Genomic DNA, 17,618 nt, shown 5'->3' on the forward strand with positions numbered 1-17,618 from the left:
CGGTTAAACATCTGACTTTGTTTTTGTTAATTTTCTAATGTTTATTTATTTTTGAGACAGAGAAAGAGACACGGCGTGAGGGTGGGAGGGGCAGAGACAGAGGGAGACAAGGAATCTGAAGCAGGCTCCAGGCTCTGAGTTGTCAGCCCAGAGCCTGACACGGGACTCAAATTCATGAACTCTGAGATCATGACCTGCGCAGAAGTCGGACGCTCAACCTTCTGAGCCACCCAGGCGCCCCTAAGCATCTGACTTTTGATTTTGGCTCAGGTCATGATCTCACAGTTCATGAGTTGAGGCCCCACATCGGGCTCTGTACCGACAGTGAGGAGCCTGCTTGGGATTCTCTGTCTTCCTCTCTCTCTGCCCCTCCCCTGATCACTCTCTTTCTCTCTCAAAATAAATAAATAAACATTAAAAAAAAAGTAGCTCTTTGTATATTATTGGAGATGAAAAGCATTCTTACCAAAACTTTGTGGGAGTAAATAACACTAAAACTAAAAGACAGACACAGCTGGGCAAGCTTCTTGGACACAAAATCAAAAGGAGAAAAATGACTCTGGCTGCATTTGTGACATGAGCATGAAGAAATAAAAGGCTAAAGTGACCTAAATGAACTTTAAGGAGGAAGAAGTTTGTGAGGAAACTGGATGATATCCTATGAAGAAAGCAGATCAAGAAGATAGCCATCAACAACTTTCTGGAACTAGACTTAGGCAATAAGATAACTTTTACAGAAGTCCTATTTCAGAAAAGGAAGCATTATCTGATTTACAGGGCAAGTGTAAATTTTAGTTTTGTTGTTGTATTTTGTTTCCTTTATTATGAGGTATTGAGTAGTATACAGACCTTGTGATGAAATAAAGGAGTGTTATGCATTGAATGTTTGTGTCCCCCCCCCCCAAATTAATATTGAAGCTCTAACCCCCATTTTTGAAGATTGGACCTCCAAAGAAGTAATTAAGGTTAAATGAGGTCATAAAAGTGGGGCCCCGATCTAATATGATTAGTATTCCTATAAGTAGAAAGATATATTGCTCTCTCATTTTCTCTCCACTTGCCCAAAGAAGTCTCATAAGTGCACAGCAAGATGGCAGCTGTCTACAAGCCTCAAGAAGAGGCTTCAGAATGAAACTTTGATCTTGGTACCTTGCTGGCACTATGATCTTGGAATTCTCAACCTGTAGAACTGTGGGAAATAAATTTCTGTTGATTAAGCCACTCTGTCTGTTGTATTTTTATTATGGAGCCTGAGAAGACTAAGACATGAAATAGACAATAACAGACTGGGGATTAGATATATAAATGTGTGTCCAAAAAATTTTTGACAATAATGGGATAGAATATAATATATAGCCTGAGCTAAGATAAAGAGGTCAAGGGAGGGGTGCCTGGCTGGCTCAGTTAGAGCATACAACTCTTGATCTTGGGGTCATGAGTTCAAGCCCACACTAGGTGTGGAGCCTACTTTAAAAAATAAATAAAATAATTTTTTTTTTAAATTAAAGAGATCAAAGGAAAGTTGAAAAGACATTTTTTTAAAAACGTTTATTTATTTTCAAGAGACAGACACAGTGCGAGGGGGCAGGTGCAGAGAGAGAGGGAGACAGAATACGAAATAGGCTCCAGGCTCTGAGCTGTCAGTGCAGAGCCCGACACGGGACTCAAACCCACCAACAGTGAGATCATGACCTGAGCTGAAGTTGGACGCTCAACCGATTGAGCCACCCAGGCTCCCCAAAAAGGACAAAATGAAATAGAAAAAATGTTTAAGAAACTTCTTAAAATAAAATTACATGATAAAAATATTTGGGAATTCAGCAAGCCAGAGAAATGCCTTCCAGCTGAGGTCTGAAGGAAAAGAATGTAGATGGAATTTAGAAACAATAGAATATCCATTCAACTTTGCTGTAAGTGTAGGCTAAGGGGTGTTCCTTGGGGTTTTAGTACTCCTAGATTTTCCAGAGGGATGGTTCAGCATCCCTGAATCTAATATCAGTGAAATTCTAGGCTTTTACTTGTAGCTTGAAAGAGACAACTGGCATCTTCACTTCTTTCCCAGTCAAAAATTAACAAGGATGGTTTTTTTGTACAGACATCTATACTTGCCAGGTGATGATTTCAACACATTTGCCTTTTTAAAGACAAGACAGCAACCCTACCAGTTATGTAACTTGTTAATAAGCCCATTTCTTACGTTTGGTATTCCAGGGATGGCATGCTTGTAAAGAAGAGAGAGTAAGACAGAATGAATTCATGATTTTCTGGGTGATAATGTCATTTTACTCCCTGTTTGGATTATCATTTTTGGCTCTGTCTCCAGCAAAATATTAAAAAGAGTGACCTAGACACTTCTTCTCCCCCATTCTTTCTTTATATCATGTGATATTACCACTGTTTTAACTGTTAGGTTACAAAATATGTCAAGGCTTATCTCCTTTCTACCCCCCCCACCCCCCCCACACACACACTTGTTTAGAGCTTTCATGACTATTTATGAAATTTAGAATCATCATGTCTGGTCTCAAAATAATTAACTACCATTATTTTTATTTGGATCATATATACTTACAATGTAGTTTTTAGGGGAAAATTGACATCTTTATGGTGATCTTCTTCTTCAAGAACATCATGTATTTTTCCATGAACTGATTGATGTCTTCTATTGTGATTGTTCGTAGTATTGAAATGTATTTCACTCATTTCTTATTTAAGTTGTCCCTATTTATTTTACCTTCTCTTGATGCTGTTACAGATTTGCTCCTTTTTACCCTACTGGGGCGTTTACCTGGTTGTTATATGTGTACATGGGAAATATGTATCTGTGCACATTTACTGTGTGTGTTGTTATATTTCTGAATTCTCCTACTGCTTAGAATAGCATTCAAGGGGTGTCCATAGCTATCATCTCACCCCTTTTTTACTTTAAGTGTATTTATTTATTTTGAGAGCGAGAGAGAGGGAGAGGAAGAGGCTGTGCACATGAGCTTGGGAGGAACATAGAGAGAAGGAGAGAGTGAGAATCCCAAGCAGGCTCTACACTGTCAGGACAGAGCCTGACGCAGGTCTCAATCCCACAAAACGTGGGATCATGACCTGAGCTGAAATCAAGAGTCAGAGACTTAACCGAATGAGCCACCCAGACACCCTCATCTCTCTTTATATATATGTATATATGTACATACATACAAATATTTATTGTACTTATTGCATGTGCAACATATTGCTTTCTCATTATATAGTCAAGATATATGTTAGAGTCAGTGAAGTGCCTTTTCTAGTACTTTCTCATGCATCCTTTTAGGTTATCTCTACCTTTCATTATTTTGAGCTATTTTACAGATTTGTTAGTTGCATAAAATTGATAATGATGTACATTTATTCTCTATTATAGAAATACATACTAGTTATTCAATAGAACGTAACTGATTATTGCCATAAGAATAGAGCATCTATTTATAAACTCATTTCAACATATCTTATATTCTTCTATACACGTGATACTTGAATTTTTCCATGAATTGTGATATATTGTTCCGTCAATAATGAAAGAACTAACCAAAATCTGGGACACGTTTTCATTTTATATTTGTGAGTCATGATTATTCCCCCTTTTAAAATTATCCCTAAATAGTTATTTTCCTTCTTTTTCTTTCCTCTGTTCAATACAAAACTACACAATGGAACATAATGGAGAAAGGAGAGAAATTCCTGTACATTTTCCTCTTTCTGGGCATCCTTTCCAAACTTCTTTCAGCCTAGAAAGGAATTTGAATACTTATTTAGAATTTTATTTCTTTAGAGTTTTCTAGCTTGAAAAACAAATTCACAATTTTTTTCAAATTCATAATATTTTTTTTTTTTTTTTTTTTTTTTTCAAATTCATAATATTTAAAAAATTGGTTTATGGGATGTTTTACTGGTTTATTGTAGATTTTAAAGAGGGCAAAAGAGATATAGTCATTGATTTTAGTATATTCCACTGACTGCTATAAACAGTTATGTGTATAAATTATTCAACACTTAAGTACACATGCGTGAAAATCAACTTTAACTCATAACTTTAATATTTTCATACAATCAAAAAATAGAGATGTACATTAAGTAGATATAATATGACTTATTTTAATTGATCAAAATATCTCGTTTGTGACTTACAGATAAAAGAAGTGGTGGTTTCTATTAGCAGGTTAAAACCAAAAGACAATGAAGTTCACACTTAAAATTATTAAGCCAATAAATACAGCACTACACCTACCACTAATACTATGTACACACTGCGTTACATTTGAGCAAACACCAAATTCCAGAATGGATATTTTATGAATGAATTCACTGGAAAATAACTTTAGAAAATGAAAAAGGACAAACTAGAATTTTTTAATTAAAATCTGACTTACACAAATACTTACAGAAAAGTAGCAGATCTGTATTCTGAAAGGTAGAAATTCCCCAAATTAGTGTTTAGCTACCCCAAAAATTTGGTTTTAAAAAGTATTTATTTTATCTTTTCTTTATAAGTAAGATATAAAGGAGATCCTAGTTATCACTTCAGCTTTAGAGAAGTCTAATATTTGAAAATACTACTCGTAAGAAAATATGGCTACAAAACTGAGTAATTATTGGATGCCTTCATCTAAAAACTGTGCACTAAACAATTGTGAGCCATAAAAGAAATCTGATCTAAATTTAATATGATAAAAAAACAGAATAAAAGAAACACTGGAAAATGACAGTAAAATTTTTACTGTAATGCTGATGGAGAATTTGACAGAATTTTCTACTGTCATTTATGGTTGAGACTTGACAGTTTGTCTGGAAGAATGTGGAAATATGTGAGCAGTATGAAGCAAAGGATTTGAATCTTTGAAGAATAAGTAGCTAAAAAGTGAGTTTATTTAAAGGAATTTTTGTATTATTTAGACAGTGGCAAGTCGAGAACAGCCTGCATTCCTTCCTGTGACAGCTTGCTGTAAAATCCATAGATTTAGAAACAAATGACAAAATCTTTGCATGTGTACAGATGAATTATAACTATATTGACCAAGCCATTTAATCTGTTAGTTCTTACTAATTTAGATAATTTTCCTGGACAATTACAAATGACTTCAGAACTCACAATCTATTGACAGTTAAGAAAGAATCTATGATTACTCAGTCATTAGTTTAATCCATTTTAAGCAAATTGACACACTAGAAAAGCACATATGCATAGTAACTTGTCCTCCTCAAATTGAATTTTACTAATTGAAGGCATTTTTGTTTTTCAGAAATTCCAGTGGAAAATAACATTAGGGGAACAACTGAATCCCATTTAAATGTCACTTTAATTCATTAGCAAGGCTTTCTTCCATCTTAATTTAATTACTCCCTAAATGTTCTGACAATTCTTCTTCACTGATGTATTCAAGTCTTTCACTGATTTCTAGTATCATATTATCATAGTAGCTCTAATAAAGCATTGTATATGATATATATGTATATATATTCTATTCCTCTAATTTTTTAAAAAGTCTGAACACTCCCAAAGCCATAAATGTTTATGCAGTAAGCGTCAGAAAAGTAATATTTTTAATGGTGTGAAAACCATAAGAATGGCAGATTGGCATTTTTTACGATAGGAATCCATTAACGTTACTGGATTAGAATGCAAGCTCATCGTCAAAATAAAAGGAGAAATATGTCAAACATACCTATTATTAAGGTATGAAAGCATCACCTAAGCTAATATAATAAAACAATGGCTTGATTTTTTTAAATAAATATTTTATATCTTATCATAGATATTTCTGTTCTCTTGGTTCTCAAACAAACTTCTGATGCTGGCATCTGGTTGTCTTTAAAATATTTACCAAATATAGAATTCCAGACTCTATTTTATTATAAAATCAGCCCAGACACAGTATCAGATATTAACATGCATACATTGTTACATTATGTATTTGTTTTTTTAAAAACTTATCTAGGTTGTACACATTTGATTTCAGACTATAAAATAGAATAACAGAGTATTTACAAGCTTATTTTTCATAACAAATTTTTTTTTACAAACTTCCAAGAAAATAAGAAATCCTTCACTGATTTCCTTCATGTAAAATAATTGCCAGTTTGTCTACACAGTAGAAATGGAAGGGGCAAAGTTTCTATTTACAGATACAGGGAAACTGATTCCCTCCCACTTGTGTAGTAAGATAGGAAAGTAGCTGACAAGGATGTTTTGTAATATCAACCAAGATATCCCCCTGATGATGCCAAAGTAGGATTGTATGTCTGACATACTATTCGTCAAACCTCAAAAACAGATATGACATTGGATATAACTGTGATGTATCAGCCAATGAGTAGCCAATGGCAATTCTACTCTATTGCTTTTCTTGGGGAGAAGTGGGTAAGCCAACAGAAATAATTACCTCTTTATGCAGTCCATTTGAAAGGGTAAATACAAAAAGGGTTAGAATACCTACTTGGTTAAAAAAAAAATCAACTGCACCAATGAATATGGGATGAAGATTTTTAAAACAAACAAATGAAAAGTTAATTTTCCCTCTAAGTCTATAGGCCTCAGCTAGGCCTGTTTAGCCAACAAGAGTAGAATCATGCCCGATGCGTATATGAACTTTACAGTCTTATTCACATGTGAATTCGTGCAGTGGTGTACTAGAGCTGGCACACACCAGCCTACAAGAGTTGACTGACCTCATCTTTTCCCAGTTTCACACTCAGTGATGTCAGATTGGTAGACCGAAATTAGCCCTGGTGGGAATACACCATAGAAACTGGAAAAACATTACAAATCAAGGGTTTTTTTCCCCTCCCAAAGGTCTAGTTGTTAAACATTTAACAAAATACTACTGAATTGATGTGAGGCGTTTCTTTGTGGTATTCAAGAAATTCATTTTATACTGAAGTCTTCTGGTTGTAAAGTCATGGATCCAAGTCCTTGAGTTAGGAGTGACCCAAAATAGTTAAACAGTATTCCCTCTATTATCAATCATATAACTTTTCTGGTTTTAAGACAACATTTTCAATATCGTGGATGCTTTTTCCATTTAAGTGTTCACTGGGACAGTCATGACTGTATCCTGTACCATCACTGATTGTTGACACTGTGTAAGACGCACTGCGAAGAGCATCTGAATGGGAGAAGCTGTTTCCAAATTGGATTTTATATTGATTCCAATTTCTTTTCAGAATTGCTTGAACCTATCAATCAAAAAGAAACAGAAAGGACAAGAGCAATCCATTATCTGAAATAAAGATACTGTATTTAAAAGTAAAATATAATAATTTATGTAAAACTTTAGAAAAACCAAAAGCATTGATGTTAATTAGTGAATAATATTGCTTTTTTTAAATTAAAACATTAAATTGGAAACATTAGGAAATTTACAGTTAGGAAATTCGTTGCCTTGCTCTTTATTTTAGATTCCCTCGATATTTTTTTCATGCCTTATCTTTGAAGCTTTAATAATGCATATGAATGTATTATGGTCAAACAAGTAGTTAATCCAGACCCCCTTTTGTAAGATTGCGTGTGTAACATTTACTTTTATATCAGTATCTTAAATAATAGAATGAGAAGATAATTAGTAAGAGTATAAAAGAAGAGAGGAAGTATAAAAGAAAAAGAAGTTAGGGAAACAGGGAATATAAATAATCATCATCATCATCAACAGCAGCAGCAACTAGTTTTTACGGAGTGATTAACACATGCCAGGTATTGTGCTACATTCTGGAAAAAAAAGATCAGTGTTTTTGTCCTCCTGAGGCTTACTAGCCAGAGGGAAGAAAGCGTTCAACAGGTAATGACAAATGAGATGAGCCTGTGAAAACGTTTAGGAATGTTACCACTCCACTTTTTTTTGTTTTTGGATCTCCCTCTGACTGGATGAATTTAATGTTAACTGGCTTCCTTCTTCTCTAAAGCTAGAGATCAGGACTTGTAGGCCATATATAGTGACCTAGGTTTGAATCGAACATGAGACACAAAGGTGATTTTCTTCATACTGAATCAGTGAGTGGAAATGAGAATATTCAAATACATCTCCAGTTTGGCAACCTGGATGTTTCCAGGTGTCTGATGATTGGGCACACTGGTGTGGGACTCTGCTCCTAGGTTACGAGTGTATTAGCCACATCCCTGTGACCTAATCCAGATCTGTCCAAAACATGTGTAGCTTTGAACTGTCTTCCCCACACTATCTACTGCTCTTTGACCCTTTGCTTCCTCACAGGGAATTTGAGCATCACTGAAAGCAACTTTCCAGTCATCCATGTACTAGAAACATACTCATGCAATAATTGTTTAACTTTCTGCTAATATATAAAATTCCCCAACTTTTCATTCACTGTAATCATGTGTAAAAATTAATATTAAACTTTAAAATAGGATGGCTTAGTTAAGTCTTCATTGTTTTATATAATAGATCAAGAAAACTTCTCCAAATTATGAACAATCTATTACTAATAGCTATTCCCAGGAGATCTTTTAATGAGAGAACTCAGTGGGATACTTCAAAGTCCTTTGAGTCTCCTGTTCTCTGTCACTTAAAATGGACATAAAGTTTTACTGTCTCACTTTATGTTTTAGCATGTAGAAAAACAGAAGACACAAATAGAAAGTCAAACCGTTTCTTTTTTTTAGTTTTATTTATTTATTTGAGAGAGAAAGAGAGAGAGAGAGCATGAGCCGGGGGTGGGGGGTGCAGAGAGAGAGGGAGAGACTGAATCCTAAACAGGCTCAGCAGTGTCAGCACAAAACTTGATGTGAAGCTTGAACTCATGAACCATGAAAATCATGACCTGAGCCAAAAACAAGAATTGGCTGCTTAACTGACTGAGCCACCCAGGGACTCCCTAAAATCAATGGGTTTCTTTAGAATTCCAAATGAGTTACTAAAATTTCGGGTAGCTCTATTGTAGAATTTAAAAATTATGTAATTAGAAATGCAATAAATTGGTTTTAAAAATTGTATTTTATGAAATTCACAACCTCAGGACTTTCCAGTTTATTTCTTTATATATATTCTTCAGGACTTTCAAGTTTATTTCTTTATATATATTAACTATGTCGGAAAGGAATAATTTATATTCGTACACAAATAAAGAAATAAAAGCCTTTATGGGACAATGAATATATTTATCTTGCAAAAAAAATCATATTTTGTTTCCCTCATGGTTTAGTAATGTCTTTCTTAATTCTCCAAATAGCATATTTAAATTAAAGCAATTTAAAATAGGGGCACCTGGGTGGGTCAATATCTGTCACCTTTTGGTTAAGCATCCAACTTGTGGGTTCGAGATCTGTGTTGGGCTCTGTGCTAACACCTCAGAGCCTGGAGCCTGCTTATGATTCTTTGTCTCCCTCTCTCTCTGCCCCTCTCCTGCTTGCACTCTGTCTGTCTCTCAAAAATAAATAACACTTAAAAAATAAAGTAATTTTAAATAATATCTGCATACATAATGTCTTCAAGAGCATAAGCAAACAACAGATGAAAATGGTTTTAGAATGTGCCTTTTAAATATTCAAAGATTTACAACAAAAATGACGGGCAGATTATCTAGATATTCCTGATGGGAATTGGTTTTGATCCTTATTTTATGCTAAATTCATTTCTCTTCCCTTTGCTACTAAATGATGGATTGACTGAATACCTTTCCTATATAGTTTCTGTTTGAAAGCAAATGGAAGGTAGCTATATACAAAAGATTCTACATAAATGTTGGGAAGAAGTTGACAAGAAGAAATATCATAGCTGTGAATGTATAACTTTTTTAAAAATGAAAGCTTAAATTAAATTCCAACAGCCAAGATGCCTTTTGAAATATCTGTTTGCTCTTGAAATATCTGCTTTGATTACAATCATCACCCTATTTCTTCCTTGCAACTAAATCATCAGAAAAGCCATGAAAGGTCAATTTCCTGAACTGTGGGGACATTTTTACTGAAGTTAAAAAGTGAACCTAATTAAAGACCTATGGGCCTTGTAGACTTCCTTTTGTTTATATTATTCTCTATAAGGACTTAAGTTTTTCATCTGCTTCCTCTAATATATATCACATCTATTCAACAGAACATTAAAGTGACCACTCTTAGTACACTTTTAATGAAAAAATTATGATGGGAAGAGATAACAAGGAGAATTGACATTGGAAGGGAAGGCGTTAAAGATATGAAAATGTTTTTTATTGCCTTACACATGAGTATTATATAAATAGTAAACCCCACTGTTTAGAATATAACCTTACAACATTATATGCCCATTAGCGCTTCATAAGGAAGCTATAACTCCTTAACCGAAATCAATTAAAAAATATTTAATAGAGCTTCATATAAAAATGCTACCTAGTTTTCATTAAAGAATGTAGGTTTGATTATTATCGATAAATCTTTTTGTTCACTTTATAAAAATACTCTCAGGTATTGTTTGATTTACTCCTGAGGCAAGGGAGGGCCTTCTAATGACAAGAGCTCTAGTTTGTGCTAACAGTGCACATTTTGTCTGAGTGGGCTAGAGATGAGATGAATGTGGCCTGATAATTTGTCAAGCCACCATTATTTAGTGAGAAATGCAAATAGGAATATTTTGGATAAAAAAATACATAAAATTGTTACTTAAAAAGAAAGAAAGAAAAGAAAAAGATAAAGACTAAGCTAAAAGGAAGCTATTTGACCTCCCGTGGAAAGCAAGAAGGAGATTTAAGCTGGAGCAAGTGATTTTAAGAAGTACATGACATAGTTGGAACAACACAAAATGAATTTGGCAGCTGTGTCATCATGTTATGAGAGTGGGAAAAACTAAGAGGCAAAAGGACAAAAAAGGAGGGATTGTAGTATTTCCTAAGATGAGAAATGAGTCATCCACAAATAGAGACTGCATTTTGAGAGATGAAGAAAAGGGGACAGATATTGGAGATGTTGTAAAGAACCAAAGGATTTGGCAACAACTAGGCTCAAAGATTTTGTATTATTGTAATTTTTTGCTGCCAAAATTTTCTGTTTTAGGACATGGCAGAAGATCAAGGTCTCTGTCTCTTTTGCTTACACAGAAAGAGTGCAACAAGATTGTTAGGCATTAGTTTAGATATTCCCTGGGCAACCTTTCCAAATAAAAAGGCCAATTTGAGATTGATTCCAAAATGATTAATGCTCCTACGTGTATATATATTTTTGAAAATAAATGACTTGAAAGATCTAATAAGGAATCTATAACGTACTGATAATCTGTTGAGGGTGGGGCATGGTGATAAAATTTTAGATTCCTAGCCTACACTAATCTTTGTGAGACTTGTGTAAGGAACTTGCTTTTTTTTTTTTTTTTTTTAACTCCTTTAATAAAGTAGACACCAAGACTCCAGAAGGTTCAGAATATTGCCCAAATTATTATAGCCAGGAACAAAGTAGCATCTTGGGGGTTTAAATGCATTGCTGTGTCTGTGCTTTTATTCTACACTGCTTCCTATCACAAAATATTCTACTAGTGATTATGTTTTGTACACTTAAAAATTACCCTTTAGAATAATATGTCATGTCTCTGCAGATGCAGAGGTGTATTGTTCATATTCCATGCATGTTCTTTGGCCTGTTGTCTATTTCTTTCTCATCCACCTTTAACTGTAAAATCCTATATTGGCAGCAAATAGGATTGTCTAATTCAGTTTATGCAGTCATAAATTTATAGAGGTACATAATCAATGCTATTTGAATTATATTATCAAAACAAATGATTTCTCTATTTTTCCTAATTTCATATTCTATCTATGCTTCTCATCTACTTCAGAAAGAGTCACCATTGTCTACTATATAGCAGAAGCATCATGGAAGCACCACCTAAAGATATGAAATATAGCCTCCCATGTTTGACAGTTCTACACTCCAATATAAATAATTAAGTGAAATAAAAATTTTTAGAAATCAATTTGATAAAATCAAACATGAAATTTCATTATTTGCTGAGAAAGAAATAAATTCTTGTTAAGCAAAGAAAACCAATATTTTATAGATTTTCATGACATGTACATGATTTCCAATGTTGATTTATTTGTAGGAATAGTTCTCATAAAGTTATACCAACTGGTTGACATGGTTCCCATCTGAAGCTTTGTGATAAGCTTCACAGTTACCAAGTATTTGAGTCTCACTCGGTGGCTCTCTAGATTTCTAATTTTGCTGAGTTTTCCAGTCCTCTAACAGATTAAAACTTGTCCGGTAGATTAAAAACAGATAAAGAGCTAAATCAATATAGCTCAAACCACTGAGCCATAACACCATTCATATGCATAAGAAATATGGTACCAGTTTGTAAAACACCTGAAACTTTCCACTTAGGGAAGCCTAGGATAAAAATGTTGAAATATCCAAGAGCATGTTGCCATGTTACAAATTAGAGCATTCTCTTCTCCGAAGTTTTCTAACTTACTGCATGTCCTCCCTGTATAACTGAGAGTTTAATTTTTTTTTAAATCTTTTTGTAACCACCAGAAAACTATTTTCAAAGACCACATTGTGAGCTAGGCAAAACAAAAAAAGAGAGAAAGGGGGGAAATGAAAATGAGTCAATTCTATTTCATATTACAGTGTATGTTTTATGAGGGTGTGGATTGCCTAGCACTGGACCTAGGACAAAGGCCAGACTTAAAAAAGATTCGTTCAAATGGTAGGTGAAAGACTAGATAAATCAAAGTAAATGATAGACTCTTTTAAAGTGAGGCTGATTTTGCCCTACTCTTGAACTCCAGTATGACCCAAGCTTTTGGGTAGAAGAGTTACATCCATGAAAAGAGATCCTGTGGTTCTTTTTCCTGATCAAAATGGAATTTGAAGTAGTTGTTCCTAGGGAATGTGTGATTCTCTCTCTCTCTTTTTAAGGAAAAGATACATTGCAAATATAAAATGATAAAAGGAATAAAAACAATCACCATACCTCTCCATTAAAGAAGCAGAAAATTGTAGAAACCAAAAGACCCTGTAAAAGAAAAATAGAATTTTCTGACTCCAGATGGAAAAGATACATTATTTGTAACCAACTTGCTACGTACACAGTTAAGACTAAAACCAAAGCCACATGCAATTTAATACCAAATTTCACAAGCTGCCTTCCTGATTCAAGAGCACCATACCTGATAATGCATAAGGATGTGCATGATGTAATCATATATCTCCTCTGCAATCCTTCCTTCAGGTCTCCACGGAAGCAGCACAAATTCAATGCCAAGTAATGGCACCAGGATAAGTGTAGCTCTGACAGCTTTCATGTAGAGATTGGATTCTGCTTGGTGAGTAACTTTTAACTTGGTGATGAGAACACGTACAATGTTTAATAGAAAAAAAAGATTCACCTAAAAAAATAAAATGACATCATGAAAATTATTTCATATTTAATATTAAGAAGCATTTTTGAAGGATCCTTGAATTTATAAATCTTAGATTCTTTTCTTTATTTTTTTTAATGTTTATTTTTGAGAGAGAGACAGAGACAGAGTGCAAGCAGGGGAGAGGCAGAGAGAGAGGGAGATACAAAATCTGCAGACGCTAGGCTCTAAGCTGTCAGCACAGAACCTGACGTTGGGCTTGAACTCATAAACCATGAGATCATGACCTGAGACCAAGTCAGATGCTTAACTGACTGAGCCACCCAGGAGTCCCAATCTTAGATTATTTTCAACGTACAAGAATATGTTCTACTACCGAGAATATATGTCCAATATATTAACTTGTATTTCTACAATTGTGATTTATTAATTTAACAAGTACATCAACTTTAATGGGCCTAGACTTTAGAAAAATAAAATTACGGCAGAATTAGTGTAGAACACCTTCAGTTAAATAATATATGAGAGTTTTTATCAATTCATTTTCTTATGTAATTTTTTAAAATTTCACTGTGGTCCAAAAACTAAATCTTTTCAACATTTTCAGCTCAAAGGAAATAATTGTTTATGACAAATGCTAATTTTTAAAAGTGTCTCCTCTGTATCACTGTCCATACTGGAACTTTCCAAATACATATTCTACCATAAAATAACCATTTTCATCTTTTTGGTTCCTTCTTCCTGTGTTTCTTTTTGTAGCAATAATCTTCATAACTCCCCAGTATAGTATCGTAAGCTTTTTTATCATTCTGAGGAGGCTGGTCACACACTAAATCAGCTGATGTTCAACCCAGATAATCCTAGAGATAAAATAATTTTGGCATCCCACAGGGACTTTTGTTAATTTCTTTCTGTAATTACATATTTGCTGTGTGTTAACAACTTTCCCCGAGACAAAACATTCTTTTTGAAAGGGAGACATAAAACATCAAAATACAGCAAGGATAACTAAGTTACTCAGGCAATGGACAGAGTTCTGCTTTAATATATCTCTCTCTTTTGCTCTCTCTCTCTCTCTCTCTCTCTCAGGTTGAATACCACTTTCTTATCTTCATTTAAGTCAAAATCTTTTACACTTGACTATTTTTCTCTGTGCCCATATTTATGCCTTCCATAGGATTAATGGCATTAACTCCAGAAGAGCCCCTCAGGACTCTTATGCTATTATGCTATGTTCTCTTTCCTTTTTCTTCACCCTGACTTCTAGTATCTGTGCTTTAATAATCTAAAAGTTTTAAGCTACATACATACATACTTTATGTCTGCATACTTTAATAAATTGGAATAGTAATTATACTATCTCATTTAATACAGAAAACAGTGAACAAATGCTTTTGCTGATTTAAGGCATGTGTTATGAAAATAACTGGGCATAAAAATATCCTACTACTATTCTTAGAGAATCTAATGGAACATATGCTCCAAAGATATACAGCTCACTACAATCCTGATGGAAACACATCTATGAAAAGTAACATGAGTTATAGACACAGGAATATCTCTGCTAAAGACAAAAGCAGAATAAGCCATTTCAACAGGTGTAAGAAGGAAACATGACAAATCAACACATCAGCTGTTATTCCACCCTTCTTAATATATTCCCTTCCTAAATACTCATTGTTGTTTAAAAGTGTTGATTAAATGGAAATCAGTACCAGTCCGTAGAAGAAAATATAATAATGCCCTTTATCTGCTTATAAATTTAGAATATAAAATATTTTATAATCCTTACAGAGAAAATCATAAATTATAAAATCAGTAGAAATGCTGCAATTTAGGTGTCCATTAAATGAAAATTTCTAACTGCAAACTGCTTCTCCAAAATGGCAAATCTAATTTAAAATGTGAAACGGGAAACTAGAAAGTCACCCTACTTTATTTTCTGCAAATACTCCCATTTATTTTGAATAAGAATAGAACAAGAATCTTCCATTTCAGACGAACCAGGTCTAAATCTCATGTATCTTAGCGCAAAACTAGTTAAGGTAAAGAAAAGAAACTTGTTTTTACCCCAATATGCATAAAGATCACATAGCTGGTGTGCACAACAGGACATTTTCATATCACGGTACCACCCTGGGAAACAGGGTGCATCAGCACCGTAGCTGTTGGAGGATTCCTGCAAGCCATTCCGATAGTAGAACAGCCAGCAATCACTTAACTATGTACTGAACGGACTTAAATATCTCTCACTAAACACAAATTAAATGGATCCCCTCTCAGCTTCCCTTTGGCAGGATCTCAAAAGTGCTGTAGCCACTTGAATTCCACCCAGCTCAAGGGGAAATGTGACAGGGGAAGTCTGAGTGGAAAGAAACCGATTGAGGTTGAAATATTTTATTTATAAAAAATGTACTTAAGCATGTGACCATATAAACAATTGCTAAGTCCCCTCCCAAGACCTTGGAATTGGCCAGAACCAGTGAGGAGCCCTCGAAATTAAACAGACAGAACAATTTATCCTGGTAGAAAAATAGGCTCCTGCTGTTTTGTTAAGCCAAGAAAATGGAAACAGTTTTATGCAAATAATGTGGATTTTCACTTCCTTTCCTACAGAGTAGATGGGTTATATTTCTGTGTCATATTCTACCCTAGCTGTACCATCTACTCTTCCCTCCCAAAATTGATGTGGAGAGGCTTTTCTAAGGATTTTGTTAGTTACGATTACATTTTTCATTTGCTAAGGTTCCTTTACTTATTTCCTGAACCTCTCTGATTTAAGCATTTGAATTAATACCCCTTTGCAGAATAGTCAGATCTCTTGTAATAAATTTTGCCTTATGTTCTGTAAGCTCCTGGGTGGCCCCAAAACGTGTCTTATTTCTTCTAACTCTCCTCAGAACAGAATCAGAGTATTATGTAGAAGTTACAAGAAACTTTTTAAAGCATTTTCTTTGGACAGTTTTTTGTTATGTTTTGTTTTTTTGTTTGTACTTTTTTTTTTTTTTTTTTTTTTGTATTGTAGGCACTGGGTTAGCAGGATGCATCTCATATAATTCTTACAATAACCTATGAGGTATCCGTTCTTATTATTCCCTAATCACGGAAGAGACAACAAATGCACTGAGAGGTTAAATACAAAACAAAACAAAACAAAACAAAACAAAGCAGAACTTGCCCTGAGATACCCAGCCAGATGTGGTAGAACTAGGTTTCGGTGCAGGCTCTTTCAAAGAATACTAGGATATCTCAAGGTACAACTTAAAAACAGTGTGTCGTGCATGTCCCCAGTAGGTGCAGGGCAGAAGGGAAGGAAATGTTTCTGCCTATGAAATTCTCACTAGAGTCTACATTACAGTATATTAAAATTTCCATAAATGATATAATAAATTCCATGTGTTGATTTTTGAACTGGCTGTCTTATGTGGCCAGGCACAAATCAGAGGTTTGACATTTGTTAATGTGCTTTATACATGCCAGGCTAATTACTGTATATGTATTACCTCATTTAACTCTTTGTTAAAAGGATTTAAAAATCACTACTATAATATTCTTTATTTTACCAGTGAAGGACTTGAGACACAATGTAATTAGTTTAATTGCCTGGGGTCATACAGCCGGTCAAAGGTGGAAAAGGAGTTCAAGCCCAGGCCTTCAGCCTCCAGAAGTTTCCCTCTGAATTGTGACTTGTTTTTGACAATTGCTTGAACAGTGTTCAAACATAATAATATACTAACCTACAGCTAGCAAATATAGTAAAATAATAGAAGAATATTTGTCTAAAACAAAGCATTTGAAAACAAGGTTTAGGAAGCTCTGAATTTTGGCTGAGAAACATACCACCTTTATCTTTTTATATATAATTGAGTATCAGTTGTAATTACCATCCCAGAGAGTGTAATTACATTCTGGTCTCTAATGCTATATGAAAAAAAGTATGTTAATCTGGATTAATTTATTTCCCTATTGAAACAATGTAATAAAAGCATTGAATGTGACTTCTGTTTCATTGTAACCACACTTAAAAATGTCCAATTGGTGTATTCATATTAAGTGATGATCATTATAATAATAAAACAATAGTTTAACCAATACTCTCTTTTTCCAAATTAAAGTCTTTTCTCTATGGGACTGTTACTCTTACTACCAACAAAGGTGTGTGGGTTTTTCCCATTTGCCATTCCTACTCACATCGTCTATACCCTCTGCCCTTCTCTTCTGCTCTGTGCCCCAGGAAACTCAGAGGCACCTCTAAAGATTGCACCATCGTTCAAGCTTTCTTGCTCTCTGATATTTGCTGCACTTAG

General features: G+C 34.2%; 1 protein-coding gene and 1 long non-coding RNA gene across 2 annotated transcripts in view; one reads left to right on the plus strand and one right to left on the minus strand.

Annotated features, from left to right (window-relative positions):
• Positions 1 to 13,250, plus strand: part of LOC122226371 — a 220,068-nt gene extending 206,818 nt beyond the window's left edge. Inside the window, exon 5 of the long non-coding RNA XR_006205602.1 lies at positions 13,182 to 13,250. This is a non-coding gene — a long non-coding RNA (uncharacterized LOC122226371). The remainder of the gene's footprint in view (positions 1 to 13,181) is intronic.
• Positions 4,045 to 17,618, minus strand: part of CALCRL (calcitonin receptor like receptor) — a 103,248-nt gene continuing 89,674 nt past the window's right edge. The window contains exons 14-16 of the mRNA XM_042949407.1: positions 13,120 to 13,338; positions 12,924 to 12,965; positions 4,045 to 7,203 (exon numbers count right to left, since the gene is read on the minus strand). Coding sequence (XP_042805341.1) covers positions 6,988 to 7,203; positions 12,924 to 12,965; positions 13,120 to 13,338 — 477 coding nt within the window. The 3' untranslated portion in view covers positions 4,045 to 6,987. The remainder of the gene's footprint in view (positions 7,204 to 12,923; positions 12,966 to 13,119; positions 13,339 to 17,618) is intronic.

The sequence above is a fragment of the Panthera leo genome, chromosome C1 (genome assembly GCF_018350215.1).
Source record: "Panthera leo isolate Ple1 chromosome C1, P.leo_Ple1_pat1.1, whole genome shotgun sequence".
NCBI lineage: Eukaryota > Metazoa > Chordata > Mammalia > Carnivora > Felidae > Panthera > Panthera leo.